The sequence below is a fragment of the Notolabrus celidotus genome, chromosome 13, assembly GCF_009762535.1.
Source record: "Notolabrus celidotus isolate fNotCel1 chromosome 13, fNotCel1.pri, whole genome shotgun sequence".
Classification (NCBI taxonomy): domain Eukaryota; kingdom Metazoa; phylum Chordata; class Actinopteri; order Labriformes; family Labridae; genus Notolabrus; species Notolabrus celidotus.
Window position 1 is genome coordinate 19,957,462 of NC_048284.1, and position 23,303 is coordinate 19,980,764.

Here is a 23,303-nt window from a genome sequence, read left to right on the forward strand (position 1 = left end):
TTTTTCGATGAAGATAAGTACATAGAACCCAAAAAATAAAATCTTCCAACTAAGGGGTAGTGTGGTCTCTTTTGCTGTGTGCTGTTGATGTGCTGCCACCTAGTGGCTGAGTTAATCACTACATTGACAAATGCATGTGGTATTTACATCCGGGTGGGAGGACAGCAATGGCGGCTACCACGGAGAAAGCAGCCGGCATGAGCAATATGCTGCAATTCATGAAACTTATCGGACAGCTCAAAGTAAGACTTCTATTAACCCTCCTGTTATGTTTGTTTCTTAGGAACAACAATAATGTTCCTGGGTCAACTTAACCCGGGGCATATTTAATGATCCAAAAGTGTCAGAAACCCAAAAAATCCCAATAAACATTTTTAAAATCTCATAATGAACTCCATTACTAACTATTTAAATCAATATTTCGTGCAAAAGAGTTCTTTAATTCTCACAGATCATGGTTCAATGAGGATAACTCACTTGTTTTTTAATGAAATTCATGTAAAAACTTTTTTCAATGTACATTGAAAAGCCCTAAATATAAATACAATAGTTTTATATTACGTTTTTTGTTTATTTTATTAATATTTGGATTTTATTTTTTTATGTAGTGATGTTGATAAATTAAAACGAGACACCTCTTCTGTCACAAGCTGCTCAGATTTGTATGCTGTATTCAGCTGGTTTGGAAGACATATATTACCTAAGATGGAAGTCTTATTGTCTGATCCTGGCATATATATGATATTGTCTTGCATTTTTTTTGTTAGTCTTTAGTTTTCTGCCTGTGTTTTGTTAGTCTTGCTTTTTTTCTGCCTGTGTTTTGTTAGTCTTGATTTTGTCTGCCTGTGTTTTGTTAGTCTTGATTTGTCTGCCTGTGTTTTGTTAGTCTTGATTTTGTCTGCCTGTTTATTGTTTGTCTTGATTTGTCTGCCTGTGTTTTGTTAGTCATGATGTTGTCTGCCTGTGTTTTGTTAGTCCTGATATTGTCTGCCTGTTGTTTGTTAGTCATGATATTGTCTGCCTGTTGTTTGTTAGTCTTGATATTGTCTGCCTGTTGTTTGTTAGTCTTGATGTTGTCTGCTTGTTTTTTGTTAGTCTTGATTTGTCTGCCTGTGTTTTGTTAGTCTTGATTTTGTCTGCCTGTGTTTTGTTAGTCTTGATGTTGTCTGCCTGTGTTAATGCTCAAAGCATTAATGTTGATTAATGTGCATTGTGCCAACTCAATAAACAAATAAATGAAATGAAAAAAAATGAAATGAGAAAGACAGACAGGGTTGATACTGATTGGTGATCAATAAACAAATCGACCATTTGTTCATAAGATGCAGTCCACTACAAGTTTCTACAGTCCACAGTGATATTTATAAGTCTTATTTGAAACTTGATAGCATTTTCTCAGAATATGTCTTAAAAGTAATCTTTCCCAAATATTAATTTCAGAGATTATGGGCAGTAAAGTCAGTGTTTAAACAACTGTCAAACAACTATCTGTCTTCCACTGACAAGTTGTTGATGCTGTTGGTGTGTGCTGTTGTTACCTACAGAGAATCCCGAGAACTGGCTGGGTGTACAGGAATGTGAAGAAACCAGAGAGCGTGTCGGACCACATGTACCGTATGGCTATGATGTCTCTGACCATAACCGACCCCACTGTAGACAAGAACAGGTATAAACTCGCCCTGGAAGCTAACACATTAAAGCATCTTTTCAAGATCAAATCTTTAAAATGAAAATGTAATATTCAGAGTCTTCATCTCACAAATGTAGCTGGTTTCAGTTTTACCACCATACAGCATGTTATCCCTCCTTGTCATCCTCCTTTCAAATTACTGTAGCTGTTTGGTGATGTCCAAAAGCATGCATACCCAGCATGTTACCTTTTTCTTATGCAATACAATGCAAACATTGTTACAAAATACAAACCAAATCATTCCCATGTATATTTTTTACTTTAGATGTATAAAGCTGGCTCTTGTTCATGACATGGCGGAGTGCATTGTGGGAGATATTGCTCCGTGTGACAACATCAGTAAAGAAGAGAAACATAGGCGAGAAGAGGCAAGTATCATTCACACCTGAACGCAACACAGCAGTATCTGTTAAGTTTTCTTGTGACATTAGCTTTACTGTTACTCTATTTACTCTTCCCTCAGGAAGCAATGAGACATCTATCAAGTATCTTGCCCGATGGACTCAAACAGGAGATTTATGGGCTGTGGGAGGTATGACACTTGAGTCTGTAGATTAGGAATGATCCCCAAACATACATAACAGCTGACACACTTTTGTCTCTCCTGCAGGAATACGAGACTCAATGCAGTCCAGAGGCCCGGTTGGTGAAACAGTTCGACCTGCTGGAGATGATCTTGCAGGCTCATGAGTACGAGGAGCTGGAGGGAACTCCGGGGAGATTGCAGGAGTTTTTTGACTCCACCAACGGTAAATCTGCAGCCTGTGTCTCTGTTTAATCAGCAGCTATCGCCTCCTTCATTTAATAATATTAATAATACATTTTATTTAAAGGCGCCTTTCTCTGATTGATCAATTGAACATTAAGTTATTCCTAAACATTTGCTCTACTTGTAAATGAACTGAATTCGCTCTCACACAGGTCGTTTCCATCACCCTGATGTGCTCCAGCTTCTCAGCTCTTTGAATGAAGAGAGAGGACGTCACATGACTAAGACACAGGAAGCAAAGACTTCATCATCATCTTCATCAGCATCCTCATAGCAAAGTACGACATCACACACCTCCTCCTGACTGTTACGCACAAACACCTCTCTTGCCAAGGGACTGTAACACTAAACTTGTATGTGAGCTGGTGTGCGAAACAAATCAAGGGTTTTGATACAGGAGAACTGAGGATAAAGATTCTTAGATATGTTTAATGCAGCTATTTTAGCTCAACATCTTCCCCCGTTCTACCTCAGTGTCATTGCCGAGTTTCTCTTTTAATATAGTACCTCAGAAGACATTATTTAAAAGTGTTTAATCCGTGGCACTTGCTTGGCCCAGTGGTTAGGGCACGCAACCCATGCACCAATGCTTTCAACCTCATTGCAGCAGTCGCTGGTTCGACATGCTGTATGTCCACCCCCCCCACTCTGTACACCCCACTTCACCTGCTGTCCTAGTGAAGGCAAAAATGTTCAAAGAATAACTACAAAAAAAAGTTTAAAACTCACAATGACATCATCACTTTCTGTATTAAAAACAATCATCAGAGACCACAGGTAATGCACAAAATGGACAAATGTCTAAATGCAACAATTTGTTTAATTGGTTGAAAATGAAATAAAAGGGGTGAAAAAAAATCCTGAGTACTGTCCTGCAATAACTACATTATTTGGGAAATCTGATGTTTTTACTTCAATAGTTTATTGAGATGAAAATACAAAGAAAAACTATGAATATATTTCAACATAATCTCAACATGAACAGGCTTTAAACCACTGAAAAGTACGTTTTCTAACAATTTTATATGACATGAATATCAAAGATTTATATGGTGCGGCACTTTCAGAATGAGAAATGCTTTGAATGTTTTCCGAGTTGAAGTTTCACCAAACAATATAAAGTATTTTAATTTGTTCAGCATACTCAGGTATTTAGGGTTGCTGACAAAGTAAGACAACAGTGGCCAGATGAAGCTGAAAATATGTTGCACATCAATACTGTTGAACATTAAGTTGTTACACTTATTGATTCATCATTGTCAGTCGGAGGGTTTTTGGTAAAATCAGTCCATTATGTTTGATATGATTGAAACAATTTCTAATACCCAAACATCAGCCATGAGTAGTTATTTCGTACAGTGTGTGATTATTTGTTTGGATGCAGATTTAAAACACAATACTTTAATATTTGAATGTAATGGTTACACCTTAAAGTTGTTTTTCTAAACTAACGTGGAGTCAATTCTTAATAAATACACTTCACAGATGGGCTGCAGGAAACATGAAATGACATGGGGCTTATTCTCAAACCACAGCAAAATCAAATAAAACCTTTAATCCAATAAGACAGAAACAGAAGATAAAACATGAACCAGATCCTCTTTAGAATTGTGTTTCACCAACCTTCTATTTTTTTTTTTTCCAGAGATGAAATAAAAACAAATTCCATCCTTTCTACTCAGCATGAAACAGGTTCAATCTGTAAACAAAGTACTTAACTAATCAGTGCTGGAGTTTTGGGTCTCATTACAGTGAAGGACTGTCTTACAGCAGTATGATGTTGGACAAGAGTATACACATCAAATATATAGAACAGTAAAATGCACTAAAGTGTGTTTTGGATCAGTTACATAGCAAACAGTTAACATTTTTGTATCCATAGTGTCTTGAGAAGTAGGTGACATAAAATATATTTAAAGTTATCTAGATTTCTACATCTAACCTTTTTTTTTTTTTTTACCCTCTGTGGGTTTACGGGTTTGGAGCAGCTCTGTTGTTTTTTATATCTCCAGCATTTACTGTAAGTTGATTGTCTTAAGTGATAAAAAAGATTCATGAGAACATGAAAAAGTGTCAAAAGATACGTTTACACATGAAGAAACCCTGCGTTTATACATATTGAACTACACATGGATAAGTATACAGAGTTTTAATCGACTGTATAGATTAGGCTGTCCTGAAGTGTCAATGCACACCCTCAATGTCACTATGAGTATGATCCAGCATTCAAGTGGTCCCAAACCCTAATTCCCCAAACTCACATAAGACATGTTTTAGGTGTACATTGTAAAATTCTCCCTGTTTGGTGCCAGAGGAAGGTCTTCTCTCTGAGTGTAACATCATTAGTACAAGTTTAGAGGTTTACCCAGGACTTGAGCAGGTTGGTTTTTTAAATACTTAAGATAAAAGCAGTAAGAAGCTCCAAACCTGCTGGGTTGATTTTGGTATAAAATCTGACATGGTGACTATGCTGAGTTTTGTAATGGTACCAACATGGCTCTTTCCACATACTGCATGTTGAAGTCAAACATATATTACAGCCTTATATCAGAGAAATTCAAGCTATGACTTATCAGCTGAGTTTCTTTCTTCAGGCCCACAGCTGACTTCAAATCTGCTTATAATCCTCCTTTAATTTCAGAAATGTTTTGACTAATGCTGGATTGCTTCCTCCCTCCCCCTTTTGATCAACACATGTGTTTGGATGACTTTTAACATTTTTAACGATTAAAATTCCCAGAATGTTTAGTGTAAAAATGGTTTGAAAAATTTCTATCCAGTCTAAGAGTTTTTGTAGCTGCAGAAAGAGAAACTTTATCTCTTTGCGATCCAATAAAATAACTGGGTAACATTTCAGTAGGATCTGTGTGTAGATGTGCTGATTTACAGCAGTGACCAGAGTTCCTGGTTTCAGTCCAGCCTCCTGCTGTGGCTGCAGCTCTAACACGTCTTCTCAGCGCCGTCTGTTGAGGTGCTGGTAGGCGTGTCTTCAGAGCTGGCGTTTGCTGCAGAGGAGAGAACGTCCTCAAAGCTGCCCCCGGTTTCTGAAGCACCAACCTTTGTCTGTTAAAAAACACAAAAATGTATTCAACAACATAAAATGTGAACTCAGTGCTGAATAATCCCTGTCTCTTTACATCATTGCTAGTCTGCTGTTGTGCTGACAAATAGATTACTTGTAGCAGACTTTTACTAAGACTTCTTTTATCTGACAATGATCACAGACAATGAGGAGAGTAATGAGCCCTTTTGGAACAGGTAAGCTGAGCTGAAATGAATGTTTTGTTTTAATTAATTTCTAACAAACTACTTAATAATGCAAGTTTTCTTCATCATGCACAAACACCCTGATTACCTTGATGTTGGAAACTGTGTTCTCAACTTTCTCCTCAAAAGACTTGAAACTGGGAGAGTTTCTGTAAGAAGAAGAATTGAAGACATTTGATTTTAGAACAATTACACAAATTTACTTCAGTCTCTCAAAACAGTGATGACCAAGCCACTAATGTCTTTTACGCTGAAATGAGTGTATTAACATAAAGTGTGCAGGAGTTTAGAACATGCCTGCTGCTTGACAAAGTTGCTGTATTAACACACACCCAAATCTACTGAAAATGTACCAACATTTTTGGGATGTGTGAAAGCAAATGGATGGATTTTTCATCCCAATTTTATCTGGACTTTTCCCAGCCATCCCCCTGGCAAAACTTAAGCAAGAAAATGGGGTAAGCTAATGTGTGAACACAGCAATAACATTTACAACACATGACCAGTGAGCGATCGCCACTTAATAAAGCAGACTTATGCTGCTTGGTGTATTTCCACCAAAGACTGTATTATAAATGGATGTAGTATCCGTGACATCAACCATCTGTTTCTAAAGACATGTTTTGAGGCCAATCATCAGCGGCAGCCATATTGCTGCTGTTGAGTGATTGTGACGTAAAGAGGCGGGCTTTGAGCCTCCTAGCCAACAGCTGCAGTGTTCCCTCCTGTCAATCAAGTCAGCTGTGCCTCTCATTGGAAGACTCGTAATCTTAATATCTTTGAAATTGCCACGTTAGAACTAAATTCAATCCCCGTACAGTGTGTGCCAATCGAGAAATTAGCTATCCAGACTACACTCGTCCTTTGTACCAGGCTGTAAACATGTTTATTTCTGCTGTAAAGATCAGCTTTTTTGAATTGGTGTGTATGTGACTTCCGGTACTTCCGGAGCTGGCCTCAAGCGGATCCTCGAGTTTACTGCAGTTTTTAGCACTTCTGCATTGGACTCATGTTTTTAGACCGCAGGATGCCTCTTGAACAAAACTTAAAAACACTCGAGAGCTGTCTCGCACACATTCAAGCGCTGAAATGCTGGTGCAAATTTATTAGACATTGCGTTTTCCTTCATCTAGCACTTCTATTAGCTGCTAGGCAACTTGTAAAGAAAAGTCAGGAGGAAAAGGTTGCATGGTAGCTCTGTATCCTGTGTTTGAACAGTGCCAAACGAAATCTAACTTCTAATCAAACACAGCATCATGCAAAGACAAAAAAAACAACAGATTAATCAACTCCCACAAAACACTCGAAGACAAAGAAAGCAGAGTGGTTACCTCATGGCAGGCATGCTCATAGAGTGTCTGATAGAGTAGCTGTCCCCAGAGAGCGTGATGAGAGAGACAGCAATGATTAGAACAAAGCACACACAAAGACACACAAAGGAAAGCTGTCTGTTAGAGTAGGAAATGGAGAGATCTCAAAAGGTATACAGCTGAATATTTTAACTGATAGAGATACAGAAAAATGAAGACCCTACATTGACACAGACAAAGAGGTTTGATATCAGTTTGATTCGTCTGTCTTCTACAGTCTGCTCAACACAAATTATTATATCTCAAAAATGAATGATAGTGATATGAGTCTCTATTTGCTCTGTTTCTAGAGGGTTTCTGACACCTTGTTCCCATGGTTCTGAGATACATGTTCTATCATTAGAAGCTAAAAATCAATTAGATATGATTCTGATCTGAGACCAGCAGCTGACCGAGCGTTGCTTCTCCAACACTGCAGCTGCATTTACTCAAACAGACTCAGCTGACTGTGTGTGTGTGTGTGTGTGTCTGTGGTTGTTGTGTGTTTAGTGTGTGAGAATGTGTACTATACCAACCGGTTAGAGCTATCAGCTGATCTGACTGATCTGTTGAGTTAACACTCGCTGCCTGGGACGACAGAGTTACAATCAGAACATTTTGTGTGATTTATTTAGCCGTGGGACTCTTACCCTATAGAGTTGGGCCTTTGGAAAGCATGGAGGAAGATGGAAACATTTAGAGATACAGAAACATTATTTGAAATTCAATTTGGTGGAGTACTTGTTTTAAAAATACAAAAAGAAAATCCCTATAAAAAAGGGTTAACTTACACTGCTATTTGAGGTAGTAATAACATATCTCTAAGGGGAAGTAGAATGAAACGAAACAACACTTCATTTCACACAGACATGCCAAAAGAGGACATATTAATCAAACCAGATGAAGAGTTTTTAAGTACACTGACATTTGGAGGAACTCATCATTGTATCAGTAGATGTAGATTTTAAACACATTACACATAAATCCAGTACCTCGCTGGTGACACATTCATAGAAAGGCAAAGGAGTAAGTGTGACTCGATTTAGATATGAAAGATTTCTACAACCAGGAAATGAGTCAGCATTTCTGAACCCCCTGTCTCTAAAACAAAGAGTTTTTTGAATCGCGTTTTGTTACATGCCTGGAATGAAATCAGTGGTTAACACAAGATTAAGAGATTTTCAGATCTTGTTCTAGGAATTAAATTACACCCGTTAATACCAAAGCTCTGAAATTCAGAGCCCTTTTCTCTTCCAGAATTCAATACAAACAATAAGATAAATTAGACTACAGAGGTCGTCAAGGACAAGAAATGTCATCATACTGGTTGTAGTCATGTAATCATTGTGTAGACCCTTTATGCCAAAACTAAAAAAGGAAAAACAACTTGACCTTTTAGGATTGCATTTATGCCTGTGCGGATAATATTGCTAAAGAAAAAGAAACTTGTTTGTCTCAGAGCTTAGAAAAACCTGTAGCTTTCTTTTGATTTGAGCTGGGTCATGTTTACTTCTGCATTCATTTTCCAAGGAAGGGAAACTTGCAGAAATTGGGTTGTGACAAAGAAGCACCATTCAAATAATATACAATTTGATATATTTGTTTATTTATTTTATTATGAGCAGTCAGCGTTAATTGCGATCCCATTGATCCCTTTTGGCACACTGTCAACCCTTTTAGTCCCTTTTGGCCTCCATCTTTTTTTTACTGTGAAAGGGTCAGAAAAAGCCAAGGAGACCTTCCAAAATCAGTTACCACACCAAATTACTGAGATACTGGTTCAAGCTGGATTGATGTACACAGAGGTCCTCTGTGTGTCCTGAGATGTGGTGAGTGTATCTGCCTTGGAACTTTTACAGACATTGTCGATTTGCTCAGGATTACAAACACAAACATCCTCCACAATAATTACAAATTATCAGAAGTCCCCAGGTAACACTAATCAAAAATAGACTGATGAATTGGAGGAATGATTAATCGGGCCAATTAGTGGCATTTTGAAATAATCCGCTTTGGCTGATGCCTGCGCTCAAGAGGCCGATGTCACCAATGGCCTTATGTATTGGTCTTCAGCCAACCTGCTCGCTGATTATTGGCATCAGGATCAGCCGTTGAAAAACAAATACCAGTTGATAATTGAAACAAATCCTGTGCAAATAGGTCTTTAAAAACTTTTTTTGAAATTCAAAAAGTGCAATTGTAATCATGCCATTAAAATGCGATTAATCACATTTAACTATTGAAATTGAGTGATCAATTGTGACTTAAATAATCAAAGGTCTTAAAGCCCTAATATTTATTGTTACAAATCAATTGGATAAATGTATAAGATTTTCTGTTATCTTGGCATTCCTTACATTAGACACTTTGGACAGCTGATCTATAAGTAAGATGGTTCTATAAATACTAAAAATGTAATTTGAGATCAATCAATTTTTTTAAAGAGAATTTTGTTTCCACAACAATGACAATAATTGAAGTGATGATGAAGTCTAACAGGACAGGAATAGAAACAGTATAGGATACATGGTCTTATAAATATGCAAATCATAATACACTTCAATCATGGATGGATCAACTCTAGAAAATCTTTTTTAATAAATCTTATTAATAGGGCAAGTTTTAGGGATGTAACGATATACCTCACATCGGTAAAACATCGATACAAATAAGGGTGGATTAAAATTGATTTAACATAATTTGTATCGGGATATCATTTTTAAACAGTGGAAGGCGCTATCTGCATTATACTCTGCTTGTTCAGCATCATTAAGTCTCTTGCGCTGCTCTCAGTCACTCGCTGAGTGGAGTTGTTTTAAGTTTAAAGCATGTTTCAGAATCAGCTGACTGCACACAGCAAAGACGCTCAGTTGGGGGCTGCAGCTGAGTGACAGGTCTCCACGAGCGCTTTTTTCCTCCACAGCTGGACTGATTATGACCCGGTTGCGCTCCCAGCTGACACCTGACCACGTTCACATGCTTATTTTTCTCAATAAGAACGAGTAGACAGAAAACTGGACACTGTGAGTCTTAAATATGATTCTGTTCAGTTGTCCTGTTGCAGTAAATCCACATGTTGAAGTCGTATCGTGAACCAAAATCGGGATTCGAATCGAATCGTGGGTTGAGTGTATCGTTACATCCCTAGTAAGTTTACATGTAAAAACACACTCCAAACAAATCCACAGCAAAGAAATACACACATGCTGACTGTGTGCACACAAAACCAAACCTCTGCACTCAATGTACTGTAAACCAGAGGAACATACCTCCGAGGGAACAGAAACTCTAGACCAACCATGCTGGAATGACCAAAGATAAAGCATTGTCTATCTGCACATTATATTCAACAGACAGAAAACCATTTCCTCATTCATCGTTCAATATAGCCACCATAAACACCTTTGTGCTAAAGGGATATACTTTAACAGAGGTAAGAAGGTTGCAGGATTTTCCTTGTATATAAATACAGAAAGAAACTTTCCTTGTGATTCCTCTTCAGAGCACACTATGGATATGATTTCTACAACATGCACTCTCCCACATGAATATACACTTTTTCTCTCTCTTGTCCTCATACACATACACTGCTGAATGTCAGCACCTCAAACAGAGACACAGAGAGGCAAAGAGACAAAGCAAGAGAGAGATTTGCCTCTGGCCCTTCAGCTTCCACAGAAAGCAGCTTAATGCAGGCTTACATAATCTCAACTTCTCCTGAGCTGGATAGAGCAAGAGTCAAAATCTGCCTCTCTGAGAGACGAGGATGGATAGCACAAATAGAAGGAAAAAGAACACTTATGTGAATAAAACAAAAGTGGAGATGCATCAGTGCTGAAAGCTGGGTTAGGAAAGTTAGAAAGCAAAGGCAGTGTGCAATTTGTGTCTCCATTCATGAAACATCATCTGTCAACACAGATAGCATTAAATGAAAAGAAATGACATTAATGTGTACCTCATGTCTCCAAATTTCCTGGTGATGGCGCTACCCAGCGTGCTGAAGGCTGCTGAGGTTCTCTGTCCTGCTGTGGACAGCGTCTCTGACGTCTTCTTGTAGCTGAGACAAATAGAAGGCACAATGACAGCATGTTTCCTACACACATAAGTATATGCACTGAACCCTTTAGTGAACCCTGTTATCAAATATGTACAAAAGGGTATGACAATGAAGAGGAAAAACATGACATAGAGAAATACTTAAAAACAAATGGGATCATTAAAACAAATAAGACTGTCAGGCTGGCCATTACTAGCATTATATTAGATCAATATGTACTAATCACAGGAAATAAGTCTCAGAAGTTGATGTAAAATAATATGTCATTGGCTTTATTATCACTGACTGTGTTATATTTCTCACATTTTTCCTTTATGAAAACACTGCTTCATATTAGCATTACAAAAGCAGCAGGATAAACTAAACCTACAGTTCTGTAATGCTTATCACTTATTCTTACTGTTTTTAAGACGGATGCAAAGTCTAGCAGGGTCAAATGACTGATTCCTAAATTTTGTGATTGGTATGTAATATTTATTTATGACCTAGAATTAAAGTAAAAAATTTTTTATGGGAACCTTGCCTCAACATAAACATAAATATTTTTAAAAGCAAACTCAAGACCTACCTTTTTAGCCTTGCTTTTAACTAAGTTTTATTTTTATTCTTAATATTTTTATTGATTTATTATTTATTATGATCTTTTTCTTAATTTATTCTATTTAAGTTGTTTATATGTACAGCACTTTGTTATACAATGTCATTGTATGAAAAGTGCTTTATAAATAAAGTCTGATTGATTGATTGATAATGTATGCAGAATGATGCTTTCTTCATCAAATCACTTTGTTAAACATTTTTCTAATCATATTTGACAACCAATTATAGCATGTACCGCTGCCTGCTAAGCTGGGATGTTCTGCTACATGTGCTGCAAACAGTGCTAAGAGCATCCTAAAGTGTATTGTGGAAGAATACACTAATAACTACAAGATGACACTGTTACTGAATCTTTGTTCTCTGCTTGGTATGTTCTGTCAAAAATCCTTCATATTGGCACATATAAGAAAACAAACACACTGTAACAATGTAACTGCGATAGCCCCATTTCTGCTTGTTACATCAGTACACAGATACAGTTACACTATACTAATCACTACCAGATCATCTCTTTAGAAACTGGTCAACATCATGTGCAATTGATCACTCTTGAGTACAATTAAGAATGCAATTTTTAGCTGTATTCATGTTTTTCCTGTCTTTCACATTTGTGTCATGAGTTGCAGTTCCCACTTGGTTTCTCAGATCTGGTCTATTATAGATGAGGATGACGGTGTGTGTGTGTTTGTAAAGTGATCTTGAGGCCGAGTGTAACTGGATAAGAATGGAGCCATCGAGAGACAGTCCTCTTGCTCCTCTTTGTCTGAGTGAGAGCCCACAGCTCATGGTCTAATGAGGAAAATAGCTTATTTCCCTGCAAGCTTAAAAAATAACTCCAAGATCAAGTACTATCTGCAGATGTCAAGGAGAGTAATAACCAGTGGTGGACAGTAACAAAGTCAATGTACTTGAGTACAGTACTTAAGTACATTTTTGGAGTATCTGTACTTTACTTGAGTATTATTTTTTGGGGGATACTTATTACTTTTACTCCACTACATTCAGAAGACAATTATTGTACTTTTTACTCCACTACATTTCTATCAATGCTCTAGTTACTCACTACTTTTGCTTTGAAGTCAGCTCATGAATTTCCTTCTCTTTTCTGAAATCGGATCCTAAGACAGCAAAATGTGTTTGTGTAGTTCTGTTTGTCTCAGTGGTTTAGTCGTAACTGTATATCGTGCGTCTCCACGGTTGAACGTGGAGCAAACACAGAGCAGATTTCACTCAGATCAGGCAGTTCATTTAGAGGTGGTAATGATGGCTATAATTCTCCACCTGAGCACCCATGGACATATCTTCAGCCCGTGTTAGAGGTTTTTAAAATGAAGAATGATACGTATCATTTGAAATGTTCTCCCTGTTTCCCACTCTGCCCAAACATACAAACATTCACTGTCCAACCTGAGAAAGCGTGTTGATCTATGTAACATTTGTTTCATTCCAGATGAACATTTCAATCTAAGGTGTCTGTGCTTGGAGTAATTTAGTTGCTGTTTTCATTCCATGGTATAGTTTTTAGAGATTTCAAGTAATGGTTTCTAAATAAACATACTGTATCCGGATGTACTTCTATGTATTCTTGACTGCACTCGTTTGTGAAAATACAACGTTTTGAGATTTTTCAAGAAGTACTTTGAATACTTAAGTATTTTTAAAAGCAAGTACTTCAGTACTTTAACTCAAGTAATAATTTGACAGAGAAACTTTCACTTGTATTGGAGTAATATTTGACCTGGAGTATCTTTACTTTGACTTAAGTAATGAAGACGTGTACTTTGTCCACCACTGGTAATATAAAATGTATTTAACCTGAATTGTATTTCATTCATTTGTTATGGTCATGGCTAGGGGGTAGGAGGTTGAATTGGATTAGCATGTACAGGACACCTAAGATAAAACATTATTACCTTTTCCAATGGCTTGGGGGGGCAGAACAGGGTCAATTATAGCCATTTGTTTTGTTTTAAATTAAGTTTATACCTAAGCATGAGAAAGATAACAAACATGGAGTGCAGCTAGTAGCTGAAGGTTATGTCTTTTTAATTGTGTTTATAACAGACACTCTGTTTAAGGTAGTTGTAGCTTTATGCTCTATTACCTGCTCTGTGTGCGTTTGCTTATGCATGCAAGTTCTCTAAAGGGCACCCATGTTGACAGCAAACAGTAGAGAATACTGTATGTAATTTGCTGAAGACAAAAAGACAAGCACGCACACTTTCTTCTACACACTTACGCTGTAGTGGTCTGCATGTCATGCCATCCTCTGCTGAAGTTGTTTTTGAGCTCGTTCAGCGGATTGAGGCCCAGTTTCTGTTTTAGATCCGCGTGCTGCTTCTCTTTGGATGACAAGACCTGCCTCAGTGTACTGATCTCTTCCTCCAGCTGGACACGAAAAGACAAGGAGATATACTGTTTAGGAATCTTCCCCTCATGGTTTGACTTCTATCAACACTTCTTGTTCTTTTAAGTGGTGATTGAAATATGTGTGAAGCGTACTTTAGCTAGCTCTTGTTGAATCTCCTCTCTCTCCTCCTCCGACAGGCCGATGTTGTTCAAGTTGACTTCAGACACCATATCTTCATCGGCCTCTCTCAGGGGCTCTGAGTCCAGATTACCTAAATGAAATTCACACACGCAAGCGCACACACACACACACACACACACACACACACACACACACACACACACACTTAATTACAACCTAATCTTTAATCCAAGATAGAAAAAAACAGTAGAAAGACATTTCAGATAAGATGGACTTCCCCCTTCATTTCTAAAACTAATCTCTGATATTTTCTACTTCTCGATGTCACTGACTCTACACGTCTGTCTGTGCTTCCCAATATCTGACTGCATCTCTGTCTGACAATTATGTAATCTGTGGCTGCAGCCTGCAGAACTCTAATCTGGATTTACTGACATGGATTATCTTGCTTTAACACGACTAACGATCACTACAAACTGTACCCCACACAAACAAGCAAGATGCTTTTTAAATTCAAAGTTGTTGATGAATTTACAGCTTGAATTAAATTCTTACTTATCAAATGTTAAACCAGAGTACAAGACATTAGCTTTTTCTGGGTCACTATTGTCGATCAAAGATACACAAACATAAACACTGAAACATTTGGCGAAGAAAGACCTCAGGTCACAAAACTTTGTACACATTGTATATAAGTCAATCCAGGGCAAGACACCTCCCTACCTATCCTCTCTTCTTCATGTCACCCAAGCCTCATATCGAACTAGGTCCAGTGAATACATCAAGTTCATCATCCCCGGTACTTCTACTGTTTTCGGATGTAATTCCTTTCGTTTTGCAGCAGCTAACAACTGAAATAACTTACAAAACCCCCTCAAACTCTCAACTTTGACTCCACTCACAACCTTCAAGATAAAACTTCAACAGATTTTAGTTGACTGTTGCTCCTGCTGATCACCTCTGACTTTACTTACATGCATACTTATATACACACATACTTTTTTACACCTCGCACACATTGCTTGTCCACTTTTGTTCTATTTTATGTCTATATGTCTATGTGTGTATGTGTTCATGTTGGCGCCTCTTGGTCAGGTCATGTTTGTAAATGAGAACTGGTTCTCAAACATTTTTACCTGGTAAAATAAAGGTCTAATAAAAACATTGTACTTAAATCAGTCAGCTAATAATTTTTTTTTTAAAAATAACACACACACACACACACACACACAATTTTAGACATCGACTGACTCTTATGATGCCACAGAAATACATTAAACTCGCACCCAAGCTTCAGAAAAGTGTGTTTGACTGGCGGTATAACTATGACTTTGTGGCCCAACAAAAACAACAAGCATGGAGAGCAATGTGAGAACAACAGATTTACACATCAAAAATGTCTCATTGTCATGAGCATGATACTGTTAAGGTTTTCCCATGTTTGTGAAAAAACATGATATTCAAATGGCGCCCTTCACAAGAAAACAGCAAAACTAACCATACAAATACAAATGTAGGGAATAGTGCCTCCATGATCAGTAGACATGTTCGTTTTGCCACTGAATCAGAGAAACACAGTTTTATGTGAATAGGCAAAAGAAGAATTACTGTACCTGCTCTGAGACGTCCTCTCTCTTAATGTAGCAGCATTAAAAGATATTTAACCAAACAGTAAGGTTAGTCAGGCCCAGGAGACACTAAAAATGCAGTTTATAGTATATCTCAATTTATTTTACAGAGCAATTTTTTAAATTGATGGAAAAACAAGCTCAGCACCACATTTAGCAAACACAAACACACACAAGTGTAGCCAACAGCAAAAAAACGAAAGCACACCATGCACTTGTAAAAGGTTGCCTCTCTACAGGGAGCTATTTCTGCCTACATCACACAGCACACAGCAGTGGGACAATCTGAGTTTTAAACCCCTGTGGCTCAGTTAGATGCTTTTCATGACTGTCTAAGTAGAAAGGGAGGCTTAGACCAAAACCTTTTCTCAGGTTCACAAAGCCTCAAAAGTATCTCAACTGATCAGATGACAGACATCAGAATATTTTCTGCTTGGGCTAAAAATGTAGAAAAGAGTTAAACACAACATGCTAAGAACTCACAAAATAACAAACAACAATGACCATCTCGGAACAACTGAGTGTTGTTGAGAGATGATCCTGAAGTGTTTAAGACCTATTTAGTGAAAATGTTTAGTTAACCCTGGTTTCTTCCTAGCTAACAGGGTTTACGACTTACTGACAAAGGTTACTTAATGGCTAACTAGGTTCCTTTTAACTATCGCTGGCTTCTTCGTAGCCATTGCAGAGGTTTTTTAATGGGTTCTTTAACTTTTATCTAATGTTGGTTACTTTAAAGCTAAAATATGTTTCATAATAGCTAGAGAAAGGTTCATATTTGCTCACAAAAGGTATATTTCCAGCTAACACAAGTGTCTTGAGTGCTGACTAGGTCTCCTATGAGCTAACACTAGTTTCTGTATAGCTAAAGCATGTCATCTTCTACCAAATAGTGTTTTATTTATAGATAAAAAGATTTATTTATAGGTGACTGGTTTTTTTTTTTAACTAGTACTGTTCCCTTGATAGTTAAAACTGTTATGTTTATAGTTGGGGCTGATTTCTCTGTTGACTAAAGTGGTTACATTTTAGCCAATTCTAGACTTAAAAGTTATTTGTGAGAGTCACTGGGTTTATCAAAGCACAATGTGCAAGTCCAATCTTTTATTATAAACACCAATTGATTGTGCTCCACAATTTTCTAAGTTGCGCAAAACTACGTATACCATCTTCTAGTTCAGGGGCTCCCAAACTTTTCAGCCCGCGACCCCTAAAATAGATGCCAAAGACTTGCGACCCCCACTGTCCCTCAAAGTTATTTAATGTGGCTTCATTTAGCTGATCTGCAGAAAATGACCCTACATATATGAGCATGTGTCTGTGTTTCCTGTGTCGTTATGAATTAACCTGCTGCTACTGATGCTTTTGATAATTAACTGCTCACTAACCCTAAACTTAGGAGTTATCTGGCAAAAAGAAAGATAGAAAACTCATTACATTTTCTATTTTCAAGGTTTTATTTCAAGTTTAGCTCCAATTTTTGTCAATATTTTCTTTTACTATAATGTACTTTTTTTAGATGAAAAAAAAATCTGGAAGACATCTCACGACCCCTCCATTTGTGTCTCACGACCCCCCAGGGGGTCCCGACCCACACTTTGGGAACCCCTGTTCTAGTTAAGCATCAAATGACAACACAGAGAAAAACTCTATGTTGTCATTTGGGAAATGGTACACAGCTGCAGCATTGTTCCTGTCATCTAGTAAGTGAAAAATGCTGAACCTTAAAGTTAATGATCTCAGTCTTGCATCACTGAGTGAAATCAGTTCGATACAAAGTAAACAGTCTTTGAGAAAAACTACTCCAGAAATGCACTGACTTTGTTGAGACTACTCACTACTCTCTATTAGACAGGGATGGGTCAAACATGTTGCTACAGTATATATTGAAGCAATGTCAACAGCACTTAGCAAAATGCTTCTAAATAATTGCTTTAACATCAGTTTTGTTTTTATTTGCCTTTACATTGCTTCAAAAGTTGCCCATGTCTTTCACCAGTGTAGTCTCATCTAATAATATTGTCATTTTGTGAACAGCATTATACTTCACTGTCACACTGTAGGTCTAAGGGTTGTCCTGCATATCCAGTACCTACCCTGGAACCCATACTGTCTGAAAAATACTTGAATCGTTTAAGCCCATTTCATTTATTTGATTGAGATTTCTTTTTCATTTCATTTAGGCAAGCACACGTCACTTTGAAGCCCAACTCACATCTAAATCTCTTTTTATAAATATTGATTCGTCTTAAGTATTAAGACTTTTTGTTTTAAGTCAAGCCTAGAACTTACTCAATCTGCTAATTGGGTGAAGTTTCTCTAAATTGCTATCACCCTGGATTACCAGATAAAACACATACAGATGACCTCAGTGTCCTAAGTGGGAGCTATATACCAGGGGTCACTACAGGTTAAGAGTAGTTAATGTTAAAGGTGCAGTGTGTAGAATATTTAGCAATAATCCTCCATTTGTCAAGTTTTTACCTTCACAAATGTCTATAAATACTTTCTTTTACCTACAACAACCACTCTCTTCTCCATTATCTTCTTCCAAATGTGTATTTTGCTCGTCCACGCACTAAATACAAAATCACGTTTTTTCTGTAAACAGACTTAAAGAAAATAGTCTGCTGCGTTAAATGCTGCTAAATAATACACACTGCACCTTTGAACTAAAGTGAAATACTGTCTACTCCACCAGTCTAGCCTACATCCCTCTTCACCTGTGCCTTCCAGTTGCATTTCCCAGCTGTCAGACTGGAACTTCAATGTCTGATCACTGGGATCATTCCTTAGTGAAGTTTTATAGTTCTCTGCCAGATATTTTTCTTTTTGGGCCAATGATGTGTCTTCACCATTTGACTTCCTTTGCATCGACTCTTCATCAACCCGGGTAAACAAACCCTTGTTCAACCCTGAACAAAATTAAAGTTTATTAATGTGTCATTATCTTTGATATAAAAGTTACAGCTTCCTTTTATATCATCATGAGTGATAAATCCTCTTTTAATAGTACTTTTGTTTTATTGACAGAAACTGAAAGTCCGATTTTGAGCCATGAGTGGACTGGATCTAGCAAACAGGAAGTTTGTGTTAACAGAACAGAGGGCCAGTTAGTGAGTTTGGAGGAAGTTAAGACTGTGAAAAATGATCTGAGATTGTTTGGTACAGGGGGAAATATCTGATCCACTCCCAAGGCTACAGCTCAATTTTTGTCTCCCTTTTTACATTTGCATGTGTGCACACTGTGTACTGATAAACTGTGTAAGGAGTAGATGTAGTATCATAATTTTTATGCAGACATAAATAATGGTTGCAATTTTTAAAGGGAAAGTATGAATGTCATCTAAATCGAAAAATTGGGAAATAAGGTTATATTATGAAACCAAATGAGAAAATGACTTTACTTCTTCACTTTTAGCTTACTTCAAAAACAGCAACCATGGAAACAGTCAACCCAAATAGAGATGTGGCAATGAGTATCCACACAGTTCTGCTTCCAAACACAAAACAAAGATGGCAATGTCCAAAATGCCAGACTCATGGCTTTTAAACAGCTACTCATAAACTAATGTTTGACATCACAGAAGTACAGTGGCCCTGAAGGACAAAACAAATTTACGAAAGATGAAACACTTTTACAAAGTTGGAGACAAATTTACATTTTGGAAAACATTTTTAAATTTTATAAAACAAAATGAAATCAGCAAAACACTTTTACCAAGGCCAAAACAAATTTACATTTGAGGAAACAAATTTACAAAAGATGAAACACTTTGACAAAGCTGGAGACACTTTACAAACAACGGAACGCTTTTACCGTTAAGTCTTGCTCCTTTTAGTCTGACTCCGTTTAGCCTGAGGCGATGTGGTCTGAGGCCGTTTCTTCTGAATTCTGACACATGATGAAGGTTTTGTGGAGATATGACGGAGCTTTTCCAGAGACATGATGCTTTTTCATCTGAGGTCTGAGACACGAGGATGAAACCATGTCGCTCCGTTTGGTTTCTCTCCATCAAACAAACTAAATGACCCCTCACTCGATCACTTCTCAATCACTTCCGGTATTTGGTACATTCCCTTTCCGTAAAAATGAAATGTTAATTTGTTTCGGAAATGGTAAAAGTGTTCCATCGTTTGTTAAATTGTCTCCAACTTTGTAAAAGTGTTTCATATTTTGTAAATTTGTTTTGTCCTATAGGGCCACTATGCAGAAGCTATATTCACTTCTTGAGACAGCCCAGGCTCTTCGTTATTTTACTCATAAACTAGCTTTGTTATACAGGCTGGAGTCCTAACCCTAACTCCAGCAGCAAGTTAAGGGCCCAAGAAACCAATAACAAAGACAGGAAGATTCACTCATATTAATGTAAAAATCTAAGCAAGTCCCATATCCTCCATATCCTCCAACAACCCAAGTCAGTGATGTCACAAGCAGCACGCACATGCTCTAACATCACATCCTCTGATCTGATTTAGCGATTTGGTGGAGATTTATGTTTTTGTTTTTTTGTTCCTAATCTGGGAGAGTTGAGTCTTACCCTGCTCTCCCTTGTGTGTGGATGAGCAAACCCATTCAGCTCCGGGACCCATGCTGCCCCAGTCCACCACTGCTTCATTCAGAACACTAGAGTACAACTCTGCAGCCGAGCAAGGCAGCATGGTGAAAGGGGAACAAGAAAACTGGTTACATACATACACTTGCACACACTTTGTTGTTGCTCTATAGTGTCCATGCTGGCCTCAGAATGGACAGATCAACTGGGTCTGTTTTGTTACTGAGCTGGTCGAAGGAAGCCTATCCCACGCTGTATTTCAACAGGAAGTCTGGCTTTTTTTTTTACCCTTTGTGTCACAGTTATGACTTCTGTGCGCTATGAAAACCAGATTTACCTGATTCTTGACATCAAAAACAGTGCTGAGGAGCAGAACTTTGCCAAGCAGAGTTAACAATGAGATATTTTGCAACTTAAAACAATTAAGCCACAATATCCAAAGTTATTGAGCAATCCTGGTTCCCTAATTGCAGATGAAATCTCATTGCAACATACTCTGGCAGTGTAAGAGAAAGCAGCATATTGTTTCACTAACAGTTACTTCTTTCTACTTTTATAAACGTTTGATTAGACTGACAGGTCACAGATTTAAGTGTTAAACATAAACACGATGGATGGATGACAGTAAGCTTAACTATACAAAACATATATTTCAAAAAAGCACCATGTTTTCACGTTTTTATTTGAAGGTTTGATTCATTAGGCTACATTTAGAATGATGTATTAAAAGCATTCTGCTTGCTCATTTGAGAATGTGTTGTATAAATCTATCTGCAACTTAAATAAAAAGAAAATTGAAAAAAAAAAAAGAAAAATAGTTTACTAGACAGATCCAGGTGAAGCTGAGCTTGCTACACTTTTGAAGGATGGATATATTCAACAGTTGAGACCTATAGGCTTAGTTTACATGAGAACAGCCCCAGTCAAAATGGAAGTCTTGGGGCTCCATGGCGACAGTCCTCATCGCAGAGGTTACAGGTTTAACTCCCAGCCTCGACCATTTGCTGCACTTCCCCCGCCCCCTCTACTCCCCACCTTTCCTGTCTCTCTTCAGATGTCCTTTCAATAAAGGTAAAAATGCCCCAAACAATGTTGTGCATTGTTAAAACAAAAATAAGTAAAATATAATAAATTCACACTTTCTGTGTTGGTATGTTTGATGTAGGATATTCCACAGGCTGTTTTTTGATCAGTCAATAAAAAAGTATTTCGTATACATTTTACTATTCCCCATCTTTCTCTCTCTCTCTCCCCCCCTTTCTTTTCGGCCCATAGTTGAATACCTCGGGTCACAAGACTCCCATCGGGCTCTCTGGTCATGTGGCTATGCTAAATCAGAGGCCCAGGGATGGTCATATGGCCGCAAAATCAATTTGAAGTTGTTCTTCAGGCCAAATTGTCTGCACTCTACATGCTGTATTTGACCCTTTTGTAAGTGAGTTAACAACTGTGAGTTGTTAATGCAGCATTAAGAGAAAGTTCATACACCTGATAATTGAACCACTCTTGTAAAATGCTAAATGTATATAGGGAGTAAATGTTGATTATCATGCTTGCAGAGGAATGTAAATAACTACCAGTATGAACAAATAGTACCTACTTATTGCACTGATGTGGAAGTCTGTGCATAGGAGGAGTGCTTAACTCTTTTTTTTTTTGCTACCTTTCATGACACTGCCTGAATCAAACAGGATGATACATTTACCTGTTACTCAAAGGCCAAACAATACAAATAAAAGCCCTCCTTCCACTTAAATCCACTGTAAAGCACTGAGCATCCAGTGAGAATAATCTTGTGTAGTAGCTTTATGTAAATAGTTTTGCTTCTTACTTTTATGCATGTTTTGAAGCGAGTGAATACGTTGCAAAAATGCATATTTCAGAGGTTAACAGGAAAGAGCACTTTGCTGAATTATCACAAATAAATGAAAGGTCATGCACTTGACCACTAGACAGGAAACAGTATCCTGCTGCAAGGTTTCATCCAAACAGGGAGTTACCCTGATGTCTTAAATAAACAATAAGAACACCTGCTACTCACACATTACCCATCATATCTACATACCAGTTATATGGCAGCTCTACGGTATACTGATCTTTTCAAAAGAAAGCAAGTTTGTGAAAGAAAACACACAAAAAACACTTGAAATATGACATTTCACAAGAAATCATATTAAATGAGACAGTTTGCTCATGAAGAAATAAATCAATTAGATATATTAAAGTGTGACCACAGCAGAATTGTATCTCAAATGATTCGAACTTTATTTTTTTTATTTCCCAGACTGGATGATTTTTAGTTTCCCATTCCTCCTAAAAGCAGTGACGTCTGCAATCAGCCCTCATTCAGTTCAGCTCATTATCAGATCAACAGCCAACAAGCAGCAAACGCAGCTCAACCGTTTCAGACAATACTTTGGAATACAAAACTCCTCCTGTGTTTACCATGAACCGACTCTGACTCACCTTGTTGTCTGGTCTCCATCAGCGACAGTCGGGTTAACTTCCCAAAGAACCTCAGTAAACAGCGCTCGCTCGCTGCACCCGGCCGTCAGGTCAGTGTGGAGACTACTCGGGTTTCCTCGGCTGTCACGCGCTGGACCAGCTCCCAGGCGGAGCTTTGAGCACGAGCCAATGAGCTCGCGCTGTTGTAATGTGCTTAATTCACTAACCGGACATAGTTCCTGACAGTCATGTGCGCTTACTGGGCACAACAGCAGGAGTTCATTCAGCCTGCAAGACGAGGGACAAACAGTGCCGCCTAGAGCAAGCCCTTTAGATGTGTCATAGAAAGATTGAATATTAATTAGAGATACCTGTAATTCAAATCAACTTTATTTATACAGCACCTTTCATAAATAAAAACATTCAGCCCAAAGTGCTTCACAGAATAATA

General features: G+C 37.7%; 2 protein-coding genes across 6 annotated transcripts; one reads left to right on the plus strand and one right to left on the minus strand.

The window, feature by feature from the left end:
* The first annotated feature begins 109 nt into the window (after window positions 1-109).
* Window positions 110-3,323, plus strand: hddc2 (HD domain containing 2). The gene is made up of 6 exons (XM_034699200.1): window positions 110-242; window positions 1,545-1,666; window positions 1,956-2,058; window positions 2,154-2,222; window positions 2,301-2,439; window positions 2,612-3,323. The coding sequence occupies exons 1-6, from the start codon at window positions 135-137 to the stop codon at window positions 2,731-2,733; spliced, it is 663 nt and encodes a 220-aa protein (XP_034555091.1). The 5' UTR covers window positions 110-134; the 3' UTR covers window positions 2,734-3,323.
* Window positions 3,262-23,099, minus strand: tpd52l1 (tpd52 like 1). Of its 5 annotated transcripts, none has more exons than XM_034699196.1 (9): window positions 22,874-23,099; window positions 20,393-20,491; window positions 14,235-14,353; window positions 13,972-14,120; window positions 11,031-11,132; window positions 7,726-7,740; window positions 7,058-7,084; window positions 5,815-5,875; window positions 3,262-5,522 (listed from the first exon to the last, which is right to left on the minus strand). In XM_034699196.1, exons 1-9 carry the CDS (start codon window positions 22,890-22,892, stop codon window positions 5,400-5,402), a joined length of 714 nt encoding a protein of 237 aa, XP_034555087.1. In that variant the 5' UTR covers window positions 22,893-23,099; the 3' UTR covers window positions 3,262-5,399. The 5 variants fall into 5 exon arrangements, with proteins under 5 accessions (XP_034555087.1, XP_034555086.1, XP_034555088.1 ...); XM_034699195.1 differs by having other exon boundaries at window positions 7,058-7,096; XM_034699197.1 differs by lacking the exon at window positions 7,726-7,740 and having other exon boundaries at window positions 7,058-7,096; window positions 22,874-23,098.
* Between the last annotated feature and the right edge of the window lie 204 nt (window positions 23,100-23,303).